This window comes from Sander lucioperca, chromosome 24, assembly GCF_008315115.2.
Source record: "Sander lucioperca isolate FBNREF2018 chromosome 24, SLUC_FBN_1.2, whole genome shotgun sequence".
NCBI classification, from domain to species: domain Eukaryota; kingdom Metazoa; phylum Chordata; class Actinopteri; order Perciformes; family Percidae; genus Sander; species Sander lucioperca.
The window spans coordinates 5,821,122-5,838,911 of record NC_050196.1 but is presented as its reverse complement, the minus strand read 5'-3'; the positions used below and the strand labels follow the sequence as shown (position 1 = coordinate 5,838,911).

The 17,790-nt window shown below is 39.7% G+C and overlaps 1 protein-coding gene across 19 annotated transcripts in view; it reads left to right on the top strand.

Moving 5' to 3' along the window:
• Nucleotides 1–290: 290 nt before the first annotated feature.
• The window catches only part of dmd (dystrophin), a 458,768-nt gene continuing 441,268 nt past the window's right edge, over nt 291–17,790 (top strand). For 16 of the 19 annotated variants that reach the window (XM_035998533.1, XM_035998526.1, XM_035998523.1 and 13 more), the window contains exon 1: nt 293–605. In XM_035998533.1, coding sequence (XP_035854426.1) covers nt 524–605 — 82 coding nt within the window. In that variant the 5' untranslated portion in view covers nt 293–523. Of the gene's footprint in view, nt 606–17,790 lie in introns of all 19 variants that reach the window. The other 3 variants (XM_035998541.1, XM_035998529.1, XM_031291960.2) reach the window with 3 other exon arrangements.

Sequence of the window (17,790 nt, the reverse complement as noted above, 5' to 3'; positions counted from 1 at the left end):
CTGGGTTATGGGGGGAATCGTTATGCTTGAATATTCATTTGTTCACATTGGTTGTGGCCTGTTATGTGAACACCACCCAGGTCAAAGTTGAGTCCATAGTTGACTCACCTTGATATTTTTCAACTACCTCATCGTCCCAGTACGGAAATAACTGTCCACTAAGTGTCCGCTGGGTGTCGGGTTTTACGCATGGCGTCCGCCAAACAGGGGAGGGGCGGTGGGGTAGTGGCATGGAGACCACCTTCGAGCATCCTACTATTTAGAGGTGGGAATGCTCCGACACCCAGCTCCCCCTGCACACCTGCTCCGCTCCGTCTGTCCCTGTCTGACAGACCGGAGGGTCCTCCTCCTGCCTTCGTCCTCCCCGTCTTCACTGGAGCTGCGTTCTTGTCGTGCGCTCTACCTTTGGCTGTTTGTTCTGGATTTGTACTTTGGGTCTCTTCCCCCTCCTGGTGGATTTAACCTGTCCGTTTAGTCACCCACACGTAGCCTAGAACTTTTAACACCCGGTGCCCTGTTATCGATGGCGGACAGTGTGCGCCCCGAGGACTACTGCGACGAGCCGGTGGAGGACGAGTTTGGAGAGATAATCAAGTCTCGATCTGGTAGGATATCAAAGCTTTCCAAAGTGTGTGTGTGTGTGTGTGTGTGTGTGTGTCGATTTGCGCACGCGAGAGACACCATATGCTTGTGTACACTGCTGAGGATGCTCAGTAGCATACCACTGAAAACTCCTCAAACATAATCACACACTTTCCCATTAGACTGACACTTGTCACAGCAAGAAGTAGTTGAAAACGCTAAACTATGAATACAATGATGTTATAAAAATACTTAATATACAATACTGTTCAAAAGTTGAGAATCTCCTGCCACAAAAGCTTTATTGGGTCTAGTCAGATGGCTGAGAGGACTACAATGGTTCAACCAGACTGACAATTGAAAGCAAGAGACAAAGACAACTCTGAGCAAGGTTTAATGAGAATAGAAGAATCAATCACCTGTCATTGGTCAAATAAATTGGAAGCTTAGCATCAAAATGTGTGCTGATTTAAATAGGACCAGCTTCCTGTTTCTGTGACAAGTGCACAATAATGCCAATAGCAAGCTGGAATTAAATGGTGTGTTGCTTTAGCAAAGCTATTCTTAAACTTTCACAATAGAAATAGAAGGTTAGTCTAGTGTTAGCACTATTAGAATATCAGCTGAATGTACAATGGACTTACAAATCACAGTTTAAACCTATTCAATAACTGCAGCGTGACCAAAGAAAAACGGCTTCCCAAAATATTTTATATAGACATATAGACAGTTACTTACTGTTTTCTGTACTGGAAAACAAATTCAATATTTTTTATTATAACAGTATTAATCCCTTTCATGTAACACTGTGGGAACATCGACTAAATGGAAGTTTGAATCATTTAATTGATCTTCTTTTGGGTCCAAAACTATTTTAAATGTAAATAATACATTTGGTGTTTAGCATTACTGAAGATAAGAAATAAAACACCAACAGGTGTTTCCAAACTTTGCTTGTTTTATCCTTATTTTATATGTATTTATATTATTTTTGTTATATTGTGCACACATTTGCACATGTATGCAAATATGACTTTCCAGCCTCTATGTCATGATGTTGTCAGTGCTGTTTCTGAAAATTTGAACTACCTTTCCCATGAGCACAATTTCTTCCTCTTCAAAGAGGATATTGACACAGTGCAAATCCAACAACAGCTGATGCCTGTGACCTTTCTCGGGAATGTTTTACTTCAGTTGCTGCTTGTCGCAGAAAACACAGTAAAGCATACTACAGTTATAGTTTCACAATATGTCAATTATGAGCAATTAAGACACAATGAATGAATGAATTTCATTACCTTTTTCATCAATCCTATATACAGCTAAGTAGTGCTGTTTGCACAGTAGATCTCAGGGCCTTCCAAGTCGGGTTAATTCACTATCTGCATAAACTTAAAGTGGCAAATAAAGTTTGAGGATCTTTAGCTATTTTTTCCTAATTTCTGATAAGTGATAACAATCAAGGGGTACTCAAGCGATTTAATTCATTTGATTCTACACCTTTTTATTTAATTTAGGGCTGTCAAAATAACGCGTTAATTTCAATTAATTAATCTGAGAAAAAATAACGCGTTAAAAAAATAATGCAGATTAATCCATTCCATATTGACGTTTGACCCGGAGCCGTTCTAGCCACCATTCGACTATAAAATGAAGGAGGGAGACGAGAATGTGCTGTCTGGATCATTAATTGGAACATTTACTTATAAAAATCTTCTTCCTGAATAGGATTGGGTACCGAAATCTGGTGCCACTGATATGCCTGCACTTCTCTCGGATGCTCTGAAACAGACGATACAGGCAATAGTATATTCTATACTATACTCAACAGCAGCTAACTTTAGCCTACCGCTAGCTAGTTAACACTAGCTACACTCGACAGCAGCTAACATTAGCCTACCGCTAGCTAGTAGCTGGATTAAACACGGTTAAAATGCTGACAGCTAACGCTAAACGGTATAAAGTGTGTCTGTATTTCACAAGGGGGTAAGCCTCTCCTCGGACCGCGAACCTCCTATGGCGCCATTTTAATGCTACAAAGCGATCACCCCCCGTTAGCATTCCATTGACTGCCATTCATTTTGGCGCCCCTTTGACAGCGAATAACTTCACATCTGAAGCATTTAAAGACTTTATTTGTCCATTGCTTATTTCTAAAGAAACACGACAATGTATAAAAGGCTCCATTACCTTGTACCTCACGTTATGGCTCCGTAGCAGACGTTTTTATAAAAATAGGCTAACGATTGTGTCATAACCACGCGACTTACTGTCGCATAGTAGAGGAATTACCGTATAGCACAGGAGAAGCGCGCAGGCAGTTTCGTCTCACATAAGCTGTTTAAGTGTAATTACTAATGTTAACTAGCATTTTAGTTAGCAATAATTAGCCTGTGCCTATGTTATCTCCTTACATATACCTACGCTCTCCGTCTCTGCAAGATTGGGAATGATTGAGATTTCTCTTGGCACAGCTACCAGAAGACTTACAACTTTCAGACACGTTGCTCACGGCACATTTACGTCGTCTCTCTCAGTTGGAGGCTGCGCAGTAAAGCTCAGCGCTCACCGGCCTTCACTGGTCTCCGTCCAGAGCAACGGAATCTGTTGGTCCATTCTTATATACAGTCTATGGTATTTCACTGTAGAGGAATCCAACACCGGGGTGTAACAATCTGCAGCTGCCGCTGTCGGAAAAACAACACAGAAGGTGTGTTCAATGAAACTGGTAAACTACAGCTTCGTGGTGCATTCAAAGTTATTGTTAAATGTCCTTTTCCCATCTGGTGGTTGTTTTTGTCGTTCAACAGCAATTTACTAGTGAAATAAGTTATTGTTATAGTTATTACATTATTATTAAATCATTTAATTTTGACTATATGGCCTTAGTAATAAACAAGACGTTCTTTTTTTTTTTTTACTTTATTAAAAAGTATCGGTTCAGGCACCGTTAATTATGTATAATATATAGTATAGTATGTAATTGATTCGATTACATTTTTTAATCGATTGACAGCCCTAATTTAATTCTACACTTCCATAAAATTGGCAGCAAAAAGAGAGACAGATCTGTGAGACACAGATTAAAAAAAGAATGGTCAAAATAGAAGAACCACAGGCATTCTGACTTTCCTCCAGAGCCACAAAAGACAACTGTTTTCACAGGCTGAGTACTCCTGGTGTCGCAAGTAAACTTACCTTCACATGTACAATTGGTGGAGCACCTCTTTAAAGATTTTAACACAAAGGAGAAAAAAAAAACAATATTAAAAATAATGGTAAAACCTATTTAAATACATTAAGGTAAAATAAGACTTTAACTTTATGCAGCTGGTAGTACCATTTTTATCCAAGATAAAAACTTCTCATGCTTGTAAAAAATATAGAAATATACAAGCAAAAAATCCTAATGTGCAAACTCAAGCCAGGAGAGCACATAAAAGTGATCTTATTTTTGCCAGGACTCAGATCCTTTAAAGCTATAGTGCGTAGTTTCTGTCGCCCCCATGAGGAATTCTAAGTAATGACAACACCACTGTGCATCCACGTGACACAAGCCTTCCGTAATTGCGCAGGCGCCCCCGCCACGCAGTTGCTAGTAGCCAAGGAGGACACGGAGGATTAAAAAAGGTAATTATCTTCACTTGAGTTTCTGCATGCGAAAGTCGCCGGACGACAACAATTTCTAAACACAGCCATGCTGAGAAATACAGAGAGTGTTTTGTGGAGCTGATAGTCTTAATTGGTTTTGTATCAACTCATTTGGCAATGGCTTGAATGTAACGGATATTTATTAATATCAAAAAGTTACGCACTAAAGCTTTAAGTAAAAATAGCAACACAACAATGTATAAATACTCTATTACTGTAGTCCTGCAAGTAAAAGTACAGAAGTTTAAAAAAATAAAAACACTCATTCCACAGTAAAATGTCCCCTCTAACTGATATGTTTTATATCATGTATAATAATATATTAGATTGTTAATACTGATGCATCAAATTGTAAGTAAAATGTTACTGTTGTAGCTGCTTGAGGTGGAGCTAGTTTTAACTACTCTGCATACAGTTAGCTAGGTTAGTCTAGTGGTTCACAACCTAGGGTTGGGCCCCACTAAATGGTCACAAGATGAATTTGATGATGAAACGTTTTTTTTTTTTTGTGAAATGATGGATAATTTGACCTATTTGGACCTTAAACAGTTTCAATTTCAATTTAGATGAAACCATGTGAGAGGTTTAGAGGAGAAATGTCTTTTTCGTGACATCTAGACATCTGAATCCAGATGCTATTTCAGGTCACATGCCAACATTTTTAAAAACAAGCTGATCGAGTCCAATCTTCATCAGAAAAGTAGCTTTAGCTGTCAGATAGGCCTAAATGTCATTGTGTAAAAAGCACAATATGGCCCTCTGAAAAGTAGTACCAGTAAATGGCAATACTTCTAAACATTGTACTAATTTTACTTGCGTAAATATGTTCCTGATTTTTTTTTTGCCATAAATCAATCATCAAAGAACATGAAGACATGCAATATAAAACATTGTGGGATGTGGTTGGGCTGCCCCTCCCTGTGATGTGATGTAGTGTTCTTAGGTTATTGTTATGTCTTGTGACCCTGTGTGCCAAATTGAGTACACTTAATTCCTTTTAACCCTGAACTATCCAGTTAGTTCAGTCCAGGCCTCGCCTTGCTGCATTTAAAGTCAACAGTATCATTAGTATTATTTGTAGAACTAAATCGGGACTAAATTATATCCGGGCTAACCTGCCACCTATACACAAGGGCTAAAAACGTTCTGGGTGAAAGTGTTGTTTATGTGATCTGTGACCATGACACTGAATCTCTCACAGCGTGCTGGGATTAGTTGATGAGCAGAGATTTTATTTCCTGTTATTGCGCTTGTAAATACTGGATGACCTAGAATGGTTCACTGGGCGGTGAGACACAGAGTCAAACAGTAGGGTCATGTTTTTCTTATACAGATGGGGACTGGGACAGGTCCCCCTTCTGCTCTTGTCTGTCTGTGTAAATAACTTTTTTCCTTGAGTGAGCTACCAGCTTAAATAAAGCTCCAATGCATAAATAAAGCCTGTATCCCCTCTCTCTTTCTCTCTCACACACTTTCTCTTGTCTCTGTGTGTGTCTCTTGCCCACTCCCCCGCTGTACAGCTGGTGGGTCATCTCATGCTGGAAATAGCGGTCAGCTGGCCTGATGGACGGCTGTTGTGCGGTGTCACATAGCCTAGTTTGGGAGGTTGCCATGCCCCCACCTTCTCTCTATCTTCGCTTTCTATCTCTCACTCCCCCTTTTCAACCTCTCCCACTTTCCACTTCCATAGCTTTTTCCACACCTTATTTATGTCTTCTAGTCTATTTACTGTACATCTCCCTATTACTGTTTCTCCTTTGTTCTCTAGCATCAACTTAGTTTTCTCTCCCTTTTCTGCATTCTTTATCAGTGAAACTTTCTTGTCTTTTTAGGGCTTTCTTGCTCTTTTTATGCGCCCCACTCCTCTCATCTCCCTCCTTGTGTCATATTTGACCACCCAAGTTGTTGTTCAATGTATGGTCTGGCAGTAGCTAAATCTAGCTGACCGTCTCAGTTCTGTACAGGCAACACTCTAGATACTTACCATACCACATACTGTTTGGTATAATGTATCCAAAACAACTGTGAAATGTCGCTTTATTTTACAGGTCCATAAAATCGTAATAAGTTCTTCATAATTCCTGGAAAGAACTACATAATTATATGTAAGGATGTGTTCAATTCACACTTCCTGTAATTAATTAAAATTAATTGCGAACCTAGAATAAGTAAGAGTCAGTCTAACAAGTCAGCTGATCATGCAGTTCAGGCCAGGGCTAAAAATAATAATAATTTACATTATTCTGTCAAATATTTGCTTGATTTTGGTCCTTAAAAGTTGCCCATTACATCAGATTGTAGTGACAGTGGACTGACTAGATAAGCAAATGACCCCAACTGTTTCGGATTTGGGCTGAAATGTTGCTAAATCCTGATTAGTGCAAGGGACTATGTTACATCTACTTGTTTTTCCAATTTTCTCAAATGTTTTCTCCACCAAGGTTCATGCACACTGTCAGCATTAAAGTCATTAAAGAAAGTGGTGACAGTGCGCAGGAGGTCACAACCTTCTGTTGCAATACTTCATTCTCCTCTGCACCTGTCTACCAGTTGTGTTTTAGACAAAATAACATCACTGTACAAAGATTCACAATGTTTTTGCAATGTATAAGCAACACATCAGAAATCATATGTTTTGATTTCCCCAAATTTGTTGAAAATATATTTAAAAATAATACAAATATCTATGAAGTTGCTGCTTTTTACGTGCCGTGAATTCATTTTGAATTGTTTGTAATTGTTACCATTCATTTTCTAAGCAATGCATTAATTTTCTCAGTGTGATGTTTATTCACAATAGATGGATGGATAGAGACAGTTTTTCCTCGGCTCTGAAAACAGTACAATTGGCAATTTTGTTTAATATACCACCCCTGGCAACACAAAAGTATGCAGGAGAGGACCTGTTTCCCACTTAATGTATCCCTACGCCAGGCTGTGTGTGTGTGTGTCAGTGTGTGTGTCTGAATATGTGTGTGTGTGAGGGTGTGGCGCCGTGGGAGGGTCTGTGTACTTTTGTAGATTGGTTTTAAAATTGTAGAATTTATCAACATTGACAACTCGTCATCTGGTCTGTGAGACTGGGAGTGTGTGTGTGTTTGTGTGTGTACAGGCATCTACGTGTATGTGTTTCTGGATGTGTAGCCATGTCTGCCTTGTTATCACACATTGCAGGTCCATAACCACTTCGCTATTACCCATCATTCCTTTCCCAGGCACAGACCTCTGGACACTAATCCTGACTGGAGCAGACAGACAGGTAAATTCAGGCAGGTAAATTCAGGCCATGCTAAGGACTCCTGTGTAATATGCAAAACAGTGGGTACACCCAGAAAAAGCAGGGGGCCAGGATAGAAAGCTGACATGTATATCAAAACAAAACATCTTTTAACTTTTCTTCTCTTCACTTGGCATCACTTCTTTTCACTTCATTCTCTTCCTTTGACTTGATATAACTTCTCCTTTCACCTTTCTTCTTTAGACTTATTTTTTCTGCATTCTTTACTTCTCTTATCTCTTCCTCAAAAGATGCTTTACATACATGTTTGTGCAAAAGGGCTCGGTGAAGGTGAATATAGAACAGCAGATGTGGTGATTATTAAATACTCTCTCAGCCAGTCATGTCACTGGTCTCGTAGTAAACGGAAAGCTTTACCTCAGGACATGTCCTGGATGGTTTAGAGCGTCCCGACATAAACACATCACCACACATCTGCTCCAAAAAACAGATGGGAGTATGATTCAGGTAGTTACTTATATCTGAAATAAATAAAAAAAGAAATTTATTTGGTGAAACCGGCTATATAATTCCGACTGACGATATTTTAGCAATAATTCTTGTCTATCTCACCTAGTACATGGCCATAGTTTAGTAGCTTAATTAATGTTACACAACATCGTTTGCACTGCAATGGTTTTCAAGGATAAAATATGAGACTTTTGTTAAAAAGAAAGTTGGAAAAAAGGCTATTATGAGCTCTGGTAAACAAATGTCTCCATAAAAAAACAAATGAATATATATATATTAGGGCTGTGAATCGATTAAAAAATGTAATCTAATTAATGACATACTCTGTGATTAATTAATTGAAATTAATCGCATACATAATTAACGGTGCCGATACTTTTTAAGAAAGTAAAAAAAGAAAAGAAAAAATAAGGGTACTAAACAACAGTCGGTGACATTAAAGAACGGCTTGTTTATTGCTAAGGCCATATGGTCAAAATTAAATGATAATAATGTATAACAATAATTTATTTCACTAGTAAATTGCTGTTGAACGACAAAAACAACCACCAGATGGGAAAAGGACATTTACAATAACTTCAAATGCACCACAAGGCTGTAGTTTATCAGTTTCATTGAACGTACCGTCTGTGTTGTTTTTCCGACGGCAGCTGCAGATTGTTACATCCTCTACAGTAAAACACAGTCAAACTTTACACCGTTTAGCGTTAGCTGTCAGCATTGTAACCGTGTTTAATCCAGCTACTAGCTAGCGGTAGGCTAACGTTAGCTGCTGTAGAGTATAGTGTTAACTAGCGTCACGTGCAAGCGGTGTTTGTGTTGCCTGTATCGTCTGTTTCAGAGCATCAGAGAGAAGCGCGGACATATCAGTGGCACCAGATTTCGGTAGCCAGGGTTGGCAGGAAGAAGATTTTTACAAGTAAATGTTCCAATTAATGATCCAGACAGCACATTCTCGTCTCCCTCCTTCATTTTACAGTCGAATGGTGGCTAGAACGGCTCCGGGTCAAACGTCAATATGGAATGAATTAATCTGCGTTATTTTTTTTAACGCGTTATTTTTTTTAACGCGTTATTTTTTCTCAGATTAATTAATCGAAATGAATGCGTTATTTTGACAGCCCTAATATATATATATATATATATATTGGTTATAACCAACCAGTCTGATGTGTGTTAAGGTCTGTATGGATATACTGTAGCAGCCTGGTGTCGTTTGTGAACGGCGCTGCGCTCTGGCGCTCTTCTCAGAGGCTGCGGATTTGTTAAAATATCAGTCCTGCTGCCTTCAGATGCTGCAGGGATTTCATGATCTGAAGGAAGTTTTATCATACACAATAGGAATTTCATTTTAGAAGCATGTCGGGTCAGTCAAAAATGAGTCTAGCATTGCCAGACATGTCTCCACAGCGCTGAGGAGGAGGGTCTGGCTTGTCCACACAGCATTTCGGGATAGGAGAAACACCTGCTCTGGTTTATTGGCATTTCTTTAAACCAATCACAATCGTCTTGGGCGGCGCTAAGCGCTGGATGCAGGTACGGTGACTCTGCAAAATAGCCTCGGGAAGGAACTTGTTTTGGTGGAACGTGCACTTAGGGAGGCGAGCTCTGGAATTAAAATGGCTGTCGAGCATGTGATGAGAATTTTACTCAAAAAATAGATAGATATAATTTTATTGTCGGTTCTAGCTCGGAGGATGTTTCCCGTATTGACCGGAGTTTAGAATGCCAACACAAAGAAGACGGAAGGTGAGGGACGTCTGGCTGAAAATGAGGGACATCCGGCGGAACCGGAACAATCCTGTAAATGGAACGTCGTCGATATAGACTTGTCAAAAATAAAACCCCTGCAGGATTGCAGGCCAGGCAAGAGGCCCCCAGAGGTGCGAGGCCCTGTACGCTTCGCACAGCCAATGCGACGGTTCTGCTCTCTTCACCTCCCTTCTCTTCCTCTTCTCCTCGATCGTTTCGCCTTGTCTCTCTTCATTTTATTTCACTTCACTTCTCTTATTTCTCTTTGTTTAACTTGACATCACTTCTCTTGACTTCACTTCACTTCTTTTGACTGACTTTGCCTCAGTTCACTCTTCTCTTCACTTAATTTCTCCCCATTTCACATTTACTCTCTTCGCCTCTCTTCTCATCCTCATCTATTCACTTCTATTTATGATGATAAATTATATGAAAGTATCACAGTAACAGCTCCCCTATGTCTTCTTCTCATACACCCCCAATTTGCCTCTCAATATACTATATGTCAGGCTCTCCATACATTGTGCAATATTCTTGATCCAAACACCAATTGTAGGTGCATCCATCCCCTTCCAGATGAGAGCTATAGTCCTTTTTGCCTGTAGTATAACAAAATCGATACATTTATTTTCTTGGGGTTTCAGATACAGATTTGTTGGATACACGTGCAGCAAAATCATCTTAGGATCAAGTGGAATGTTCACAGACAAGATGAACATATTTTTTATTGATCACCTCCTTCCAATATTAATTTTGTCACACTCCCAGACAGTGCATAATGTCCCTTTAGCCTTACTGCATTTAAAACAAAGGTCAAGTATATTACTGTTTTATATTATATATATATATATCAAAGTAACAGGAGTTGTGTATGTCTGCATCAGCCAATTTTATTGGAGTAGCTTTTAATTAGAGTTTGCTGTTTTTTCTGAGATGTGTCACAAGTTTTCCGAAATGTCCTCTTTTAAGTCCGCCCTTCATGTCTTTAGAGCCAGATGCAAGCCAGTTATAGATTGATGAAATCAAACCCCTCTCATTGCAATAGATTGTTATAATTTCTTCTAAGGATGAGAGTGAAGGAAACCTGATTGGTTTTGCATAGAAGAAATAGAGTTCCTCACTTGGAGATATTTAAAAAAATTGTTTCCTTGGAATGCCAAATATGTCCATATATTCTTTTACCTCATACTATACATAACCATATTAACTTTAGGATGAGCAGTATGCGTTCTTAAGTATTTTAGCTTGGCTGAATACAAGTACAAATGCAATGGTACCTTAAAGGAACCTGACCGTATGTCCATCCAAGACGGAGCATCTCCAGAAGAAAAATAGAACATTATAGTTCTCGATTGTGTTGTTAAATAGTACCAATACATATTTGGACATTTCAGCCCCCCAGTATCAAAGAAATTCATTTTTGAAGTTGGTAGAATGCTTCATATAAAAAGAACAGGCCTTACAGGAATGAAAATACAACCAAATGATGGAAAAAAGAGAGTGAAGAGAACACAGATTCTTGCATAAAGACTCAGTTATAGCTCACTCATAGTAGATATTAAATTATACATATTTTCAGCAAGTATGAACATTTTGAAACATTGTCAACTAGAGGAAATTGACGCATCATTTTAACTAACAAAAACACAAGCAACAATGTAAGTAATGGATTAAACGGTGTGTTTATCTGCTGTAACATAAGCTGCACTCGTCAGCAAGTCTGGCTAGACTTACTTTGCTTAAAACCTACAGTAACCTGCAGTGTTTTTGACAAGGCAAATGATTATGTTTGATTAGAGGTTATTAAGCACCTGTTCCCCCTGAGGAAGAAAATCTTAGAAAGTCACAATTTACAATTAAAAGTCTAAAACCCAAACTTTAACTCCCAACTCTGATTCAGTGGATCTGCATGATCAAGTAATGACATTTATGGACAGAAGATGGCAGCAGAGGCAGATGGTGGCTTTGTACCTGTCCTCAGAGAGACTGTGTGAGATGCTGGCAATGAAGATGAATGTGTGGGAACAGATCCACCTGTTCTTGGGAGATTTGAGTCTGGCTCTGTACAAGAGAGAGAGAGAGAGAGAGAGAGAGAGAGAGAGAGAGAGAGAGAGAGAGAGAGAGAGGATCGAGGGGAAAACAAACATAACATGAAATGTGGTAGAGAAAAAGAGGCAGCTGTTGTTTTCTTGAGGGAAGAAAGGGATGGGTGGCAAAATGAATGACTGAGTAGTGATGGATATGAACATACACACATTGTCTCTCAGTCAGTATGGAGTGGAGGGTTTAGTGTATGATCTGACCCACATGGAGTTTGTGGGTCATTACAGGCCAGAGGAGGCTGTGTGTGTTTGTGTGTGTGTGTGTGTGTGTGTGTGTGTTGTAATGAGTCTGGTAGTCGAGGATCCCAGAGGAACCCCCTCCCTGCTCAATCAGACGCACCCACATGTCAGAGCCTACAAAACCCCTTTCTGGGTTAGGAGGAGTCAACAGAAGTGGGCCAACAGCTCACAGCAGGGTGTGTGCTGATCAATCAGGTCGGAGGAAGACTCACGCTGGTCTGAAGTCAACCCCAAAAAGTAATTTGCCTTGCAGATCATCATGCCTCATTGATGTGTCAAGCCTCTATTATCATCACCCCACACAGGCAGTTGGTATGGTGTCATTAAAGGACACCGTATCTGACTTTGTGTGATTTGTTCGCAGGTGGGTGTGAATCCTGAACCTGTTTGCAAACATTTCCACTCACATTGGGCTTGGGATCAGAATCCTCCCTGGGTTTGGATTGGTCGGGATTTTCAACTCGTCAAAATGTGGATCAATAGTTTGTTAAAGGGGAACTATGCAGTTTTTTTTAGCTTAATTTACCTTAACTGAACAGCTTCGGAGTCATTTGAATGGTTATATGACTTTTTTCAGGTTGAATGGTGGCCGTCTCGCTTCCCCCGTTGTGCCAATGGACGATATCATCGTCCACCACTGTGTTGGTCACTGTGCTGTGCTGCGCAGGGTGCAAGATAGGGCCCCTTAAGTGGAAGCTTTTTTTCCCTTACAGTCTCTCTCTCTCCCTGTCAGTAGCAGCTCGCTCTACCTTGACTAGTAACATTGATACACTGTAACGTATCAGCATGCGGTAACCATGCTCTGTGCCCCGGCTTGGACACAGCGGTGTGTGTGCATCAATAAGTAAGTCTGATGTTATGTAGGATTTATGAATGTACGTTAGCAACAGTAGGCTAATTCCCGAGGGTGCTATTTTATGTGTGAGCTAATATTGCGCATCTGTTCATGTGCGCTGCAAGAGTTATGTTTCTGTTTATTGAATGCGTTATTCGGTGTAAATATAACCGAGAATATATATTAGGTTATTACTGTCGCTCTGTTAAAGTCAAACGTTCCACTGTACTGTCGTCGCAGATCACAGATGTGATTGAGTCTAGGCGCCGTAGTTAAGTGAAACCTCAGCGTCAGGAAGTATCGCGTGATATCAGGTCTTGCGATGTAACAAATTGCTTCACGGCACTGCACACATACACGCCCCCATTCAGGAACCGGCTAGCTATAAGAAAGAACAAGGTAGCTTTGGAGTTTTTCACACTATCGTCATGGCTGAGCCGGCAAAAAAGAAGCAGAAAGCTAGGAAAGCATTGTCGGAGGAACAGAGAAAGAGGAAACGGCAGACTGACTGAGCGAGGAGTCAGACACAAGTAAACATCGGAGCTGCCAAATATATAGAGAAACCTGCTAGCAAAAAGCGAGAAAACAGCGAAGAAATTGCCAAAATTGCCTTGCGCCCCTTTAACTTTTACACAGACAATTAAAGTGAAAGAAATTAGTCTAAAATACAACAAGAAAGAGAATCGACAAAGATAAGTTTTAGGTGTTGTCTTTTGAAAATAAATCATTTAAAAAACAGTTCTTATTTGCATGAGTGAGATCAATTGGTAGGTCTGTTAAAGTCAGCAATCATTTTTCATATTGTGCACGTGCATGTACACGCCTTTCCCTCCCAAACTCACACACAGAGACAGAGACTCACAAGGCCAGAAATAAGATCTGCTCCACTTTGATCCTCTCTGCTGCATCAGTATCAGACACTTTCCGTATATATGTGTGTTGTGTGCTCTTGTACGTCTATCTTTGTGAGGACCAATTGGAGTTTTAGATCTTGGAATGAGGACATTTTGGCTCATCCTTGCTTTGGGACAAACCATCAAATGCCTGTTTGAGGTGTGGTGCCTTGGTGGTTAATGTGGTCAAATAACAGGGCATGATGGGAAACCCCTGGCTCTCATCTGATCTAACAGCTTATTGGTTTAGATTTTGACTCAAAAATATGATGTTTTATATAAATCTTTCATTTTGTTGAATTGTAGAGATTTTGATTGATATTTGTTTTATTTATTTTTTTATATTTTGTTAACAGAATACATGTGTGGCTGATGGTGATGATTAGTAGTCAGAGAGACTTTTATTTATATTACAGATTCTAAACTATACATAGTCTTTTGTATATTAAAATTAGACTTAATTAATTATTGAAGTATTTAGCAACACAAAAACATCTTGTAAGTGGGATGTAAGGATTCTTAAATAGCATTTGTACAGATGTGTGCCCTGGGTAAACATCTGACTGATCAATAATGAAAGCTATTGTCTTGTATGTCTTTCCTCTGTTTTTGACTATTCATGTTTTTAGTTTATTTCTGTAGTTTGAGAGTGAAATGTCTGCTCAGCTGATTTGATGCTGATTTAGATACAGCAGCAAACTGATGCTAATTTACATGAGAATTAATGTAAAATGGAGGTTAAACCAACAACCAACCCCTACCAACCAACCCACCAAACCCTAGACCATAGATCTTCAAAAGGGTCCTCAGAGTTGCTGCAGGGGGGCCACCAAATTATTGTTCGATATTCAATACAAAACAAAAAATATAATAAAATATGTCTGAAAATATACATTAACATGATTCCAACATATTATTTGCAACAATAAATCTTTTTTTGATGATAGGCTTACTGACCTATAGATAAGGTAGCCATCCACAGATACAGTTAAGCTTATGCTCACTGTGCCACAATTTAACATTAAAACATGATATATAAATATATTTGCTCCTTTCTCACTTGTTTGTTCTCTCACTCATTCCTCTCCCTTGCAGAATCTCTGTTTGTCTACTCTATTCTCTCCTCTTGGTTTGCTGTCTGTCTCCACATTGTTCTTGATGTTCATGTCTATTTTGTTGTTTCATAATCTCTTATTTGCTCACACTGTCTAGTTCTACACACCGGCACTAAACACACACTCCCTGCTTCTTGACTCTCTTCTATTCCTCACACCTTTCTCAATATCTCTTTTCAACTGTTGTCAGCAATGTTCTTTTTATTTTTGCTCCCTAAAATAGTGTCACAAGGTTGTGGAAAGGAAAAATGGAATGGGAGAGATGATTTAGAAACTACAGATGATGAAAAAGGGAGTGAAAGAAAAATGTTGCGAAATGGAGACAGATGGCCAGAGGGCAGATGGGGCCACTTAGGTTGAAAGGGTTGAATGGATGATATGAAGGAGGGAAAGATGGACGAATGGGGAGGTGTGAAAAAAAACAAAAAGGAGCCCAGACGTTTGGGAGAGCAAGTTGCAGGACGATTTTAGATGAAGGATATACTCAGGGATGGAGTGGAGAAGGTTGAACAAGCAGACAGGGATAGCTGCTCAAACAAGTTTTTGGATAGAGGGGTTCAGGGACCAGAGGAACAGGGTAGTGAGAAAGATGAAGAAATGGAGGGGCAAAAGAAAATAATGACAGTTTTAAAGTTCTAGAGAACAGTGCACCCGAGGAGCTGGCAGGAATGAGGGCATGACCAGAGAGAATAATAATATAATAATTTGGAGTTTTGAAAGTTGTGTTTCGTAAATATGAGAACCAGTAAGATTCTGTGGGATGTTTTGTGAGTCTGTGGGCTGGTTAGCAGGCAGTCTGACCCACCAGATGTGGACCGCTGTGTGAAGCCTCCCACGGACCAAATACTCTTTCTTTTTTCTCCATTCTGCTCCACCTATGTTGCCACTATCGTAGTCTTTAAAAGCAACAGCTGCTAGTGCCGGAGCTAACATGCTACTGTACATACTAATGATGGAAAACTTCAACAGGATATTAAAGATTGGGAAGGAAAGCAATGTTGCCTGGCTTATAACGTTTAACCATGTATTCAGCTAATTTATATAGCTCACATTACTGTATTGTGTGAACAGTTAACTTCCTTTAATATTTTATGTGGCGTTTTCTTTTGCGGGGTGCAAATGTTCCACCATCAAGTTCCTTCCCGGAGTCATTTTGCAGATCCACCGTCTTTGCGACTGGAGCTTAGTGCTGCCCAAGTGATTGGTTTAAAGAAGTACAAACAACCCACAAGACCATTTTTTTTTCTCCTATCCAGGAGCGTATGTGTAATCGCTTTCTTCAGCAGCAACGCGATCTGTGTGTGCTGAAGAAAAGATACCAAGTAAAATCCAAAACATCAAGGGATCCCTTTAAGAATAATCAAGACAGTGAAAGGGCTGACATGCAGATAAAAGAACGAGGGATGAGAGACACAGGAAGAGATGGTGGGAGGGCTGGGGAGGAGAGGGACAGGGCTCAGATTGCAGTTAATTGCTGCTCGCATCCAGGGCGGGTCTAATCACTCTGAGGCTATGTGCATGTGTGTGTGTGCGCAGACTATTCTAATTCTTCCCCAGCCTCTGGGTACAGCCCTGAGCTCAGTGGAGCGGCTTGGTCGTGCTTTAGCCTTGGTTTATAATTAGCAAATAGATTATATTCCAGAACTTGACAGACAGGGACCCTTTTTCAACTTACATAAGACTGAGAGGAGAAACAGGGAGCCAGGATCATAGATAACACCATATAAATAACTTTTCTTTTCCTTAATTGTATGTGCCTGTGTGATATCTTTGTCCACTCTACAACCTACAGTAGTTTTTTTTTCTCCATTTGGTGGGTTCTGTCATCCAAAGCTTCTGAACGTTTTGTGGTGAATAAGCTCAGTGCTGAAGTGATTTTTTTTTAAATTACTAAAATAATTAATCAGTTGTCAAAACAGTTGTTGAAAATGTTTAGTCAATCGTTGTCGATCATTGCAGCTCTAGTTTTTAATAGAACCATCAGTAGTATAAGTTTTACAGTGCATAAGTAGATTGATATTATTGGCTATAGACTAGGCCTATCTGCTTACAACATTACATTGTAAACAATTTAGTAAGCAGTTATATAGGGATAATAAATTATAAATGGGGGGATATCAACCAATCAATCAATCAATCAATCAATTTTTATTTGTTCCTATTCTTATTCTTTATTTTTTAAAGGACAACACACATTAATTAACATTTCTGTAAATGTGCCAGTGTTAGCCAGCCGGCTAATTTTCAACTGTAGTCCTTTGGCCAGATGATTTTCGACCAGAGCAACAGGAAACACTACAGGTTAAACTATACAGACAGAAGTCAACAAGACAAACATACAGCTAGAGCAACAAATACGCTTTCTCAGTAAGCCATGCAGAGCTACAGGAAGCAGCAAGACATTAGCACAGTTAGGCTACACATCAACAGTATCCCCATTCAGTATAAGAAGCCATGCAAGCATCAAAACACAGCCAAGCAACACAGACCCGAGCCATCTTCTTGCACCGTTCAACCATGCAAAGCAGTAACAAGCAGTAACTCGTACAAGGTACAATTTTAGTGAAATGTTATCCCATTAGCTCCTTCAACTTGTGAATGATTCATCTTAAAGCAGAAAAAGAGTCAGCCCTCCAGGATCCAGCCAAGTTTTGGCAAAAGAACACCGCAGGTCCCGATTTCTGCTGGAAACCGACGCAGGCACGGACAGGTCCTGATAAAAACTGTACTATTATGTATATTACTGCAATCTCTAATAATAAAGTCAAAGTTTAACTATAAAATGATGTAGCCAGATGGAACTGACACTGGGGGACAGTTGGTCCAGTGGGACTTGTAAGTATTTTCACTAACAGTGATTGGGGGATAAAGG